Genomic DNA, 13574 nt, shown 5'->3' with positions numbered 1-13574 from the left:
GGGCTGGTTCACACGGACGGCAGGCAGCGTTGGGGCGGCTGGGAAGCGGCGTCGTCCTGTGATCTCATTTGGGGGCAGTGGTACGGCGATCGTCGGCTTCCCGTCGCGATCGACGTTTCTCGTCCCCTGCAAGGGGACATGAAGCTGCGGTGGTTAGCCGGTCCTGGACGTCGCATGCGGCTTCTAGGACCTGCGGAAACGATGCATTCAATTGGCACGCTGCGTTTTCACAATTGCCAGTAACCGCACGATGCTAAACTCTCCCATTAACTTGAATGAAAGCGTTTATCCCACGAGTCCCGATCGCTTGGCGGAAAACGCCGCCAAGCGTCCGTGTGAGCTAGCCCTTAGTTAATGATTTTGAAAGTCAGTGTCCCATAAAGTGCAGAGATCTGCAGATAATGTAGAGGTCTTTCTATTTGTGAATGTATAAGCCTCCCCAATTACTAGCAGATCATACATACTACAAGTTAGGAGAAACTCCTATTGCATTTTGGGGGAATAGATTTTTCTCTTATGGTGCCCATACACGATACAATAAAAATGTTTGATTTTCCCGCTCGATCTAAATGATCGTATCAGATAAAGGTTGAAAATATAACGATTATCCCATTTTTTTGAGAAAAATCTGATCAGACATGCTGGAAAAATCTTTATATTCGATCTAACGGAATAATCAAACTAAATTATCTAATGGAAAAAAAATGTAAAACAAATTGTACCATGTATGGGCATCTTTAGTTTTAGACCTCCTTAGGTGTGAGAGTACATACATTTCTTCAAACTTTAAGCCCAACTATTTTTTTTATCTCAATTACTCTGCACTAACTTTACTTTGTTTTAGTTCCATTTCCCCTTTAGTAGGATTATGCCAGCTTTTACTAGTTTGTAGCCCAGGCTCCCATCCACTGGTGTGAAGTTACATACACGTGCACACTTGCTGCCTAACAATAGTGAGTGGGGCCTAGAACTGCCAGAAGGAAAAAGAACTGACCCAGGTGCCTAGCTCTTCTACTGACCACATATGCTATTGCTCCGTTGTTATTGCCTGATGAAGCGGGATCAAACCTGCGAAACGCCTTGCATATTTGGAGTTCATAAATAAAATATATTGACTGTCTTTACTACAGTCGTTGTGTGTCTACTTGGAGGAGGTAAGTCCACCATTACCTCCTCTATTTACCAAGAATTTGGTTTTTAAGCTCATTTAGCTTCCCTTTATCCTTTTGGCGCCTCTGTTCTCCTGCATAATATTGAGTCCACCCTGGGTGGAGGGTAGAACCCCCTTTTTCTCATCTACAGAGAGCGACTTCTTATTCCTGAGTGGGGTCAGGAAAATCTCCCCACCTGCTTTTACAGTGGTTGCCTAATGGTAACCCTGGTTTGTGAGTATTAATATTTACTCTATCTAGTAACCATTTACCAATCCATTTTACACTATTGGGGCACTTGGTGTTCCTTGTTTTTACAGTCTTGGCAGTGGATGCCTAATAGTGAAGATTGTCTGGCCTAATGTAAAAGAATGTAAGGGGTGGATACAGATCCAGGGCAGTGCTGAACTACTAGCACCAATTCTGCCTTTTTGTTTTGTTATGAGGTAGATATGATCCATGTGGCTGCCTTAACCACATGGTTGATCAATGCCCAGCAAGTGCCCATATTGATTCCCCCACTATGTTGCATGTATGGCCGAGCCACACAATTAAGCAACCTGTCTTAATTAGCTGGAAACACTACTACGTAGTGTGCTTGCTATTGTGCTGGTAAGACCTGCACAAGCATAAGAGGTGGAAAGAGGAAATTTGCATCAAAAGAGAAGGAAGAAAACACTTCAGAATTGAGGGTCTTCAAAAAAAACACGTTTTTTTAAATAGTAATCAGCACACATACTTAACTATTTTATGATCAGTATATGCACAGAGTAACCACAAGACTTACAGATTTACGTTTAACCATCGGGAGTATCACTACGTTTACAGCAGATATATTTTTACAGAAAAGATAGCTGATCTGATTTAGCAGAGGTATGTGTTATCAGGCTACTTTGTATGCTTAATACAACTTTTCTTTGTTTTTGCTATCATCCATCAACTATTAAGCAGTTGGTGGGGTTATGTCCTGTGTTTTTATTATTTACACACGTATAGTGTTCTGTACATCTAACAAATGTGTCTTTGCTGCTGTAGGTGTTGCACAAGGTATGGTGACTGGCATTCGGGGTTTATGCAATGGTCTGGGGCCAGCACTTTATGGCTTTGTTTTCTTCCTCTTCCACGTGGAGCTTGGCTTGGTGCCAGTGCCTAGCACAGATGACAAGACCACCAGGAAGGATCCCACTGATGAAGTAAGCACATCAATAGTTACATGTGTGTTCATTGTATTTTAAAATCTTGCTGCGACAGTCTTTCTTTGCTGGCTGCATTCTGGGGGCACGTCTGGCTATTATTACTGGGGGGGTGCATCATTCTGGGGGCACGTCTGGCTATTTATACTGGGGGGGGGGGGGGTAGGGAACGCATCATTCTGGGGGCATGTCTGGCTATTTATACTGGGGGGGAGGGTAGGGAACGCATCATTCTGGGGGCACGTCTGGCTATTATTACTGGGGGGGGGGTGCATCATTCAGGGGGCACGTCTGGCTATTTATACTGGCTGGGGGTAGGGAACGCATCATTCTGGGGGCACGTCTGGCTATTATTACTTGGGGGGGGTGCATCATTCTGGGGGCACGTCTGGCTATTTATACTGGGGGGGGGGGGGTAGGGAACGCATCATTCTGGGGGCATGTCTGTCTATTATTACTGGGGAGGTGGGCGCATCATTCTTGGGGCACGTCTGGCTATTTATACTGGGGAGGGGGGGACGCATCATTCTGGGGGCACGTCTGGCTATTTATACTGGGGAGGGGGGACGCATCATTCTGGGGGCACGTCCAGCTATATATACTGGGGGGGGCACATTATTCTGGGGGCACGCCTGGCTATATATACTGGGGAGGTGCGCATCATTCTGGGGGTACGTCTGGCTATATATACTGGGGAGGGGGTGTATTATTTTGGGGGCACGTCTGGCTATATATACTGGGGAGGGGGGCGCATTATTCTGGGGGCACGTCTGGCTATATATACTGGGGAGGTGCGCATCATTCTGGGGGGCACGTCTGGCTATATATACTGGGGAGGGGGGTGCATTATTCTGGGGGCACGTCTGGCTATATATACTGGGGAGGTGGGTGCATTATTCTGGGGGCACGTCTGGCTATATATACTGGGGAGGGGGGTGCATTATTCTGGGGGCACGTCTGGCTATATATACTGGGTAGGGGGGTTCATTATTCTGGGGGCACGTCTGGCTATATATACTGGGGAGGTGGGTGCATTATTCTGGGGGCACGTCTGACTATATATACTGGGGAGTGGGGCGCATTATTCTGGGGGCACGTCTGGCTATATATACTGGGGAGGGGGGGTGCATTATTCTTGGGGCATGTCTGGCTATTTATACGGGGGAAGTAAGCACATCAATAGTTACATGTGTGTTCATTGTATTTTAAAATCTTGCTGCGACAGTCTTTCTTTGCTGGCTGCATTCTGGCGGCACGTCTGGCAATTACTACTGGGGGGTGGGGGTGCATAATTCTGGGGCACGTCTGGCTATTTATACTGGGGGGGCGCGCATTATTCTGGGGGCACGTCTGGCTATACTGGGGGGGCGCATTATTCTGGGGGCACATTATTCTGGGGGCACGTCTGGCTATACTGGGGGGGCACGTTATTCTGGGGGCACGTCTCGCTATTTATCCGGGGGGGGGCATTATTCTGGGGGCACGTCTGGCTATACTGGGGAGGCGCATTATTCTGGGGGCATGTCTGGCTATTTATACTGGGGAGGGGGGGCGCATTATTCTGGGGGCAGGTCTGGCCATTTATACTGGGGAGTGGGGCGCATCATTCTGGGAGGCACGTCTGGCTATATATACTGGGGAGGTGGGTGCATTATTCTGGGGGCACGTCTGACTATATACAGTGGAGGAAATAATTATTTGACCCCTCACTGATTTTGTAAGTTTGTCCAATGACAAAGTAATGAAAAGTCTCAGAACAGTATCATTTCAATGGTAGGTTTATTTTAACAGTGGCAGATAGCACATCAGAAGGAAAATCGAAAAAAATAACCTTAAATAAAAGATAGCAACTGATTTGCATTTCATTGAGTGAAATAAGTTTTTGAACCCCTACCAACCATTAAGAGTTCTGGCTCCCACAGAGTGGTTAGACACTTCTACTCAATTAGTCACCCTCATTAAGGACACCTGTCTTAACTAGTCACCAGTATAAAAGACACCTGTCCACAGAATCAATCAATCAAGCAGACTCCAAACTCTCCAACATGGGAAAGACCAAAGAGCTGTCCAAGGATGTCAGAGACAAAATTGTAGACCTGCACAAGGCTGGAATGGGCTACAAAATCATTAGCAAGAAGCTGGGAGAGAAGGTGACAACTGTTGGTGCGATTGTTCGAAAATGGAAGGAGCACAAAATGACCATCAATCGACCTCGCTCTGGGGCTCCACGCAAGATCTCACCTCGTGGGGTGTCAATGGTTCTGAGAAAGGTGAAAAAGCATCCTAGAACTACACGGGAGGAGTTAGTGAATGACATCAAATTAGCAGGGACCACAGTCACCAAGAAAACCATTGGAAACACATTACACCGCAATGGATTAAAATCCTGCAGGGCTCGCAAGGTCCCCCTGCTCAAGAAGGCACATGTGCAGGCCCGTCTGAAGTTTGCCAATGAACACCTGAATGATTCTGTGAGTGACTGGGAGAAGGGTGCTGTGGTCTGATGAGACCAAAATAGAGCTCTTTGGCATTAACTCAACTCGCTGTGTTTGGAGGAAGAAAAATGCTGCCTATGACCCCCAAAACACCGTCCCCACCGTCAAGCATGGGGGTGGAAACATTTTGCTTTGGGGGTGTTTTTCTGCTAAGGGCACAGGACAACTTAATCACATTAACGGGAAAATAGACGGAGCCATGAATCGTGAAATCCTGAACGTCAACCTCCTTCCCTCTGCCAGGAAACTGAAAATGGGCCGTGGATGGGTGTTCCAGCACGACAATGACCCAAAACATACAGCAAAGGCAACAAAGGAGTGGCTCAAGAAGAAGCACATTAAGGTCATGGAGTGGCCTAGTCAGTCTCCGGACCTTAATCCAATGGAAAGCCTATGGAGGGAGCTCAAGCTCAGAGTTGCACAGAGACAGCCTCGAAACCTTAGGGATTTAGAGATGATCTGCAAAGAGGAGTGGACCAACATTCCTCCTAAAATGTGTGCAAACTTGGTCATCAATTACAAGAAACGTTTGACCTCTGTGCTTGCAAACAAGGGTTTTTCCACTAAGTATTAAGTCTTTTGTTGTTAGAGGGTTCAAAAACGTATTTCACCCAATGAAATACAAATCAGTTGCTATCTTTTATTTAAGGTTATTTTTTCGATTTTCCTTTTGATGTGCTATCTGCCACTGTTAAAATAAACCTACCATTGAAATGATACTGTTCTGAGACTCTTCATTTCTTTGTCATTGGACAAACTTACAAAATCAGTGAGGGGTCAAATAATTATTTCCTCCACTGTATACTGGGGAGTGGGGCGCATTATTCTGGGGGTACGTCTGGCTATATATACTGGGGAGTGGGGCACATTATTCTGGGGGCACGTCTGGCTATATATACTGGGGAGGGGGGGTGCATTATTCTTGGGGCATGTCTGGCTATTTATACTGGGGAGGAGGTGGGGGGGACGCATAATTCTGGGGCACGTCTGGCTATATATACTGTTGAGGGGGTGCATTATTCTGGGAGCACGTCTTGCTATATATACTGGGGAGGGGGGTGCATTATTCTGGGGGCATGTCTGGCTATTTATACGGGGGAAGTAAGCACATCAATAGTTACATGTGTGTTCATTGTATTTTAAAATCTTGCTGCGACGGTCTTTCTTTGCTGGCTGCATTCTGGCGGCACGTCTGGCAATTACTACTGGGGGGTGGGGGTGCATAATTCTGAGGCACGTCTATTTATACTGGGGGGGGGGGCGCGCATTATTCTGGGGGCACGTCTGGCTATACTGGGGGGCGCATTATTCTGGGGGCACGTCTGGCTATTTATCCGGGGGGGGGGGGGGGGGCACATTATTCTGGGGGCACGTCTGGCTATACTGGGGAGGCGCATTATTCTGGGGGCATGTCTGGCTATTTATACTGGGGAGGGGGGGCGCATTATTCTGGGGGCGGGTCTGGCTATTTATACTGGAGAGGGGGGAGCATCATTCTGGGGGCACCTCTGGTTATTTATACTGGGGAGGGGGCGCATCATTCTGGGGGCACCTCTGGTTCTTTATACTGGGGAGGGGGCGCATCATTGGGGGGGGGGGGCACGTCTGGCTATTTATACTGGAGAGGGGGGTGCATTATTCTGGGGGCATGTCTGGCTATTTATACTTGGGGGGTGCATTATTCAGGGGGCATGTCTAGCTATTTATACTGGGGAAGTGTGCTCCATTCTGGGGGCACGTCTGGCTATTAATACGGGGGGGGGGGGGGAGCATCATTCTGGTGGGCACTTCTGGCTATTTATACTGGGGGGGGAGCGCATCATTCTGGTGGGCACTTCTGGCTATTTATCCTGGGGAGGGGGTGCATCATTCTGGGGGCACGTCTGGCTATATATACTTTGGAGGTGCGCATCATTCTGGGGGGCACTTCTGGCTATTTATACTAGAGGGGGGCGCATCATTCTGTGGGCACGTCTGGCTATTTATACTGGGGACGGGGGTGCATCATTCTGGGGGCACGGCTGGCTATTTATAGTGGGGACGGGGGCGCATCATTCTGGGGGCACGTCTGGCTATTTACAGTGGTTTTGCAAAAGTATGTGGGCCCCTTGAAGTTTTCCACATTTTGTCACATTACTGCCACAAACCTGAATCCATTTTATTGGAATTCCACGTGAAAGACCAATACAAAGTGGTGTACACGTGAGAAGTGGAACAAAAATCATATATTATTCCAAACATTTAAAAAAAAAAAAAAAAACCCTGCAAAGTGGGGTGTGCGTAATTATTCAGCCCCCTGAGTCAATACTTTGTAGAACCACCTTTTGCTGCAATTACAGCTGCCAGTCTGTTAGGTTATGTCTCTATCAGCTTTGCACATCTAGAGACTGAAATCCTTGCCCATTCTTCTTTGCAAAATGGCTCCAGCTCAGTCAGATTAGATGGACAGCATTTGTGAACAGCAGTTTTCAGATCTTGCCACAGATTCTCGATTGGCTTTAGATCTGGACTTTGACTGGGCCATTCTAACACATGGATGTGTTTTGTTTTAAACCATTCCATTCTTGCCCTGGCTTTATGTTTAGGGTCTTTGTCCTGCTGGAAGGTGAACCTCCGCCCCAGTCTCAAGTCTTTTGCAGACTTCAAGAGGTTTTCTTCCAAGATTGCCCTGTAGTTGGCTCCATCCATCTTCCCATCAACTCTGACCAGCTAGGGAAGCTGGAAGTCCCTGCTGAAGAGATGCACCCCCAGAGCATGATGCTGCCACCACCATATTTGACAGTGGGGATGGTGTGTTCAGAGTGATGTGCAGTGTTACTTTTCCGCCACACATAGCATTTTGCATTTTGGCCAAAAAGTTCCATTTTGGTCTCATCTGACCAGAACACCTTCTTCCACATGTTTGCTGTGTCCCCCACATAGCTTGTGGCAAACTGCAAACGGGACTTCTTATGCTTTCTATTAACAATGGCTTTCTTCTTGCCACTCTTCCACAAAGGCCAACTTTGTACAGTGCATGACCAATAGTTGTCCTATGGACAGATTCCCTCACCTGAGCTGTAGATCTCTGCAGCTCGTCCAGAGTCACCATGGGCCTCTTGACTGTATTTCTGATCAGCGCTCTTCTTGGTTGGCCTGTGAGTTTAGGTGGAAGGCCTTGTCTTGGTAGGTTTACAGTTGTGCCATACTCCCATTTCTGAATGATCACTTGAACAGTGCTCAGTGGGATGTTCAAGGCTTTGGAAATATTTTTGTAGTCTAAGCCTGCTTTAAATTTCTCAATAACTTTATCCCTGACCTGTCAGCTATTTATTTGTAAAAAAAAATGTTTGGAATCATGTATGATTTTCGTTCCACTTCTCACGTGTACACCACTTTGTATTGGTCTTTCAAGTGGAATTCCAATAAAATTCATTCATGCTTGTGGCAGTAATATGACAAGATGTGGAAAACTTCAAGGGGGCCGAATACTGGTGCAAACCACTGTATACTGTGGAGAGGGCTATACTGGGAAGGAGGTTTGTACAAGTCCATAACTTTTTCCTAGTTAAGGGAAAAGTGGGTACCTCGGCTTATGTGTCTCAGGTTATACACAAGTGTATATGGTATATGATAGCATTGTGTTGTCATACTACAATACATATCTTAAAGAGAGTCTGAAGCGAGAATAGATCTCGCTTCAGACCTCATAGCTAGCAGGGGCATGCGTGCCCCTGCTAAAACGCCGCTATAGCGCGGCTTAACGGGGGTCCCTGTCCCCCCAAACCCCCTCCGTGCAGCGGGGGAGCGCTTCCTGGTTGGGGCAGGGCTAACCGCCGCAGCCCTGCCCCATGCGCGTCTGTCAGATGCGTATCTCCGCCTCTCCCCCGCCCCTCTCAGTCTTCCTTCACTGAGAGGGGCGGGGGAGAGGCGGCGATGCGCGTCTGATAGACGCGCTGGGAGGCAGGGCTGCAGCCGTTAGCCATGCCTCCAGGAAGAAAATTGCCAGCGACCATTTTACGACCAACTTTTGCGGGGGGTGGGTTGGGGGTGAAGGGACCCCCGTTAAGCCGCGGGATAGCGGCGTTTTAGCAGGGGCACACGTGCCCCTGCTATATATAAGACCTGAAGCGAGATTTAGTCTCGCTTCAGTGTCTCTTTAAACCCTGTGTATGTAGAGCTACCTATACCTATTTTACTTGAACAGTGATCTTCCCAGAAATCATCTGCTGAGTGTGATTTGCCTCATACAGAGTCAGAAGGCCAACTTGCCTCTAACTATTTTTATACTGACCTTATTCTATCAGTAGATGCCTATATTATTTAATTGGATTAAGTCTCTAGATTGACACGAGTGAAAATGCTCTATGTCCGATTTATTTTTTCTTCTTTCCATTCACAGGGGTCAATCATACCAGGACCACCATTTTTATTTGGAGCAGTTGCTGTCCTCCTTGCTTTCCTGGTTGCCTTGTTCATACCTGAACACAGCAGTCAATCAAACAAAAACAGCAATGCTGCAAAGCACGGCATTAGCAACAACCCACAGACAAATAACCCAGACCGCAGTAGTGATGAGGACATAGAACCGCTGTTACAAGACACCAGCGTGTGAGACTGTTTTCCATATTCTCCCTTGGCGACACCTGAAGGTGGCATCTAAAAGAATGTACCAAACTCTGCTGAAGAGAAGGAACAGAAACGAAACCGTTCTATATTGGATCTCCATGCAGGCCCCTAAAAGACTGCCACTGGTTTTTGTTTTATTATTGTCTAAAATATCAGTTATTACCTATTCACTGCATGGGAGGTTGCATGTGTAGCAGAAATCTCCAGCAGGAAAGCAGCTAAAGGTTTGAGATTGTGATTTTCCGTTTATGCTACCTCAAACCTTGTCATTGCATTTTATATTGACTGTTGTTGATGCAGTGACAGAGCATCGATCTCTGAAGGTACCATATGCAAAGAGAACTGGTGTGATACACCATACAGTGCCTGCTAGTACATTTCCATTTTATTTTTCTGTTTTTGGGAAAGGTGGGAGGGGTCTTGGTTTTGCCTTTCTTGCTGCATATTCTGAGTAGCCTTGTCTTCTGGACTGCAGTTATCAATGACCTGTTTACAGAGACATTAGTCTTATGACGAATATAATGCTGCAGGAACTCCCAAACCACAACTTTCTTGACCAGTTATTCATCAGACATATCCCAATAATTCTTGATAGGTCAAAACAATCAAATTACAGCTTAGTATGCCTAGTAGCAATGTCACAATATTACAGTGACCCAATCGCCTTTCACGCTGAATTCAGATTTGCTGTACAGGAGATTTTTCAAAGTATCGTATCATTGTTTAGATATGGGGACTTAATGGTGAAATGGTGAATAAGAGCCTAATAGTTCTGGCTTGCATGCAGATTTAATTTAAATTGTATGCAGATTTGAATTGGATCAGTTAGATGCACCAAACTGTTGACATTGGCTCAGTTTCATGCTGCATACAATTTGCATTGCATTTTCATACAAGCCAGAATTATTTGTTTCTCATTGATCTTGTGTCGTATGTGCTGGAGCACGATGGACAGAGAGGATGTTCTCCACTCTTAACTTGAACACTTTTACTTGCCTTACCCTATCAGACTTGATAAGATAAAGCGGAGAAAAATGTTTGTCCGTTTGAAGATGAGTGCAAAGAGTTTAGCAATGCTGTGGTAGTGCTCCTCTTCAAGTCCTTGTATCTTAACCTGTTCAGGACCAGCACAGTTGGAATCTACGTCCTGCTGGTGGCTTTGTGGCTCTGACAGGACATAGATTCCAACTATTCACCATTGTGCACTCGCACTGTCCTTACCGCTGTTTAGTTGTTGCACCTGCTACCTCTGCTGTCTCAGTGACAGCAGAGCTTCTGCATTTCAGTCAGGAGCTAATTTCACTGCCTCCTGACCCCGGGATTACTGTGAGCCAATCTCAGTAATCACAGGGCAAAATAAGGAACAGACAGGTCTGGTCCTTACAGGGGCACTACAGCGAAATATAAGCTATTGGGATTTTCCTAGTAGCATGTTTCTATTAGAAAGAGCAACACATATTAGTCGGTGCTTTTGTTTAATTAGGTCATCTGGATAAGATTTATAGCTCACATACAGATTCTGGCATTGCAAGGCAAAGGAAGCGATGTACTCTGTATTCAGTTAGGCTGTGTGATAACGGCTATCTCTCTCATCTTGTCAGCTCCAAGCACCATTCTTGTAATGCAAGCTCATTTTTGTAATGCTGTAAAAGGTGCTAGGTAAATAAACAGGCAGCCTGTTTATCTACCTAGAACATTTCACAGCAAGGTGCTTGTTGCTGAATGAACTTACATTAGGCAAACTGGCTTGGAACTGACAGAGAGGAGAACGATATTAGCTGTTATCACACAGCCTAGCTTCCCTTCCTTTGGCAGGATCTGTATATAAGCTATAAATTATCCAAATGACCTTTGTAAACAAAAGCACTGTCTAATATATGTTGCTCCTTGTAAAAGAAACAGGCTACTAGGGAAATCCCAATAGCCTATATGGCAGTGTAGTGCCCCTTTAAGGTTCCAGAGCGGTCCGGTTCCAAAAGGGTTACCAAAAGAAGGGGGAGGGGGTGTACTGCGGTTTGGCATTAAAAAAAAAATAAAGATGTTAGCATTTGAACCATGTTTTTGTTACACAAACCGGAATTTGTTTCATTATGTGTTTGAAACTTTCATGGGTCACTTTAAAGCCCAACTCTAGACTTCTGACAGGTTTGATACTGTAGGTCAGGCAGTTATGTTACCAGCATTGTAAATAGAACTCTTAGTACCTTTTTGTTACTAAATGTTACAGGATGTTGAAGTATCAGTTGTGTCCCTGGGGAATTTGCAGGCTTTGACTCCTATGAGCCCTTTTCCCAGTCCCAACCCAACTGCTGCTCTGCCATATTCTTTCATGTAATCTTGATTCCTACCTGTATTATGACCTATAACTATAAAGTGCTAAGCTACCTGCTACCTATTATAAATTTATTTTTTTCTAACCAGATTGTGGGATATTGTTTTGTATCAGTAAATCGGAGCGTCTCACATCCAGCACAAAATAAGTTGCAGGAGATTTACCAGTGTGTAGGGTATTGGTCATAAAACAGAGCAGATGAGTAGGATCTGTATGTGCAATACCAGGGTTGGGGGAGGGGGGGCATATATAAAAGTTTATATAAACTTCTTAATGTAAAAACAGGAGGAGCTGGCACCAGACTCTCTTAACTGTTCAGAATCAGTAATGTATTCTTGAGCATGTCCAATGTTTGAAACATCATGAAACAGCCTTTTGTGATTGGTAACTCTTTTAACAATAGGGGATGGTCAGTGAGATGCAAGTTGTTGTCAATTGATGCAGGGTTACACAAATCTTGTATGACGCTTGAAAATGGGCTAATGATACAGAGGTGGAATTGGATTGGTCCATTTTCAAGTTGCTTACTTTTACATACAGAATTTGAATAACCCTGCATCAACTCATTATTGCATCTCTTTGACCATCCCTATTTAACAATGGTTAAAAAAAAAATGAACCAACATTGGGATTGATTTACTAAGACGAAGAATAATTGAGAACTCAAGCGATCCAGCAAACTTTCAGTGTTCAGTGTTTTTTTAAAGACCAATTAGTTGGCAAAAGGTAACTACGTATATCTATGTCATGTGGTGCATTGCGGCCTAACTGCCACATTGTAACCTGACTTACCACGTTGCGATGCACCACCTATGTAAAGATCACAGTGTAGCAAATGTGGTATAACTGCGTGTGGCATTCCAGCACACTGCATGGAAACGAAAGCATTAAGGGCCTGAGCCCACTAACGCAGTTGTGCGCAGTTGTCTGCTTTTCATCATCCGTAACATTGATGCGTTGCTGAAAAGCGGACACAACTGCACACAACTGCGTTAGTGGGCTCAGGCCCTAACAGTGACCGTGAAACATAATTTTCATTCACTGTATGCGACACAATGCACAGATAACGTGCGGCGCTGCTTTCCTGTTCCCTTGTGGTCCTGCTGTTACAGGGAACACGGTGCAAATTCCACTGTGAACCTTGCCGTTCTTGCTAAGCTTTCAGCAATCATTACTATATTCTGGTATATTTTCCAGGTCAGATCAGTCATAAAAGTAAACAAAAAAAATCCAGGCCTCTCTTGCTGAATCACTCCTGTTCCTCACCATTCTTCATCCCTAGTAAATCTTTTTTTCAAGCATTTTGTGAACAAACTGTGTTTTGTGAGTCAACAAGTGAAATTACCATTCCTCCTTCTGGGAAAAACAGATACTTTCTGGTTATGTGTAAATATAAGAATCTGAATAGATCATATATTTTCAAGGTTTTTTTTTATTTTACTGCCTCACAGTATGACGTTTGTCAGAAGGTATGGTATAGCCAAAGCTTTAAGTATATTTTATTTATTGAATGTGTTGTCCTTTGTAGCCATTCTTAGGCGAAGAGAGAGCGTGCTGCCACAATCTGTCTTGTCAAGTGTTTATTTGCACATAAAATAAATGTATATACGGTAACTGAAAATAAAATAAAAATACAGGTAGAGGGATAGAAAAATAGTATAAACATTAGAGGGTGAAGTTCAGATGTAAAGTAAAATCTTTAAAGTCTTCTTCACATGACAGTCGCTGTGTAAAGTCTGAATGATAGACAAGTGTGTGTTTCTCATAATAACCAAATGGGTTTTTTTCCTTTCAT

General features: G+C 45.0%; 1 protein-coding gene across 2 annotated transcripts in view; it reads left to right on the top strand.

Moving 5' to 3' along the window:
• The window catches only part of LOC137519078 (hippocampus abundant transcript 1 protein-like), a 100398-nt gene extending 89102 nt beyond the window's left edge, over nucleotides 1-11296 (top strand). For both annotated transcript variants that reach the window (XM_068237740.1, XM_068237732.1), the window contains exons 11-12: nucleotides 2187-2344; nucleotides 9221-11296. In XM_068237740.1, the coding sequence (XP_068093841.1) occupies nucleotides 2187-2344; nucleotides 9221-9433 (371 nt within the window). In that variant the 3' untranslated portion in view covers nucleotides 9434-11296. The remainder of the gene's footprint in view (nucleotides 1-2186; nucleotides 2345-9220) is intronic.
• Nucleotides 11297-13574: the final 2278 nt, after the last annotated feature.

Source organism: Hyperolius riggenbachi, chromosome 1, assembly GCF_040937935.1.
Source record: "Hyperolius riggenbachi isolate aHypRig1 chromosome 1, aHypRig1.pri, whole genome shotgun sequence".
NCBI lineage: Eukaryota > Metazoa > Chordata > Amphibia > Anura > Hyperoliidae > Hyperolius > Hyperolius riggenbachi.
This window is presented reverse-complemented; position numbering and strand designations above follow the sequence as displayed.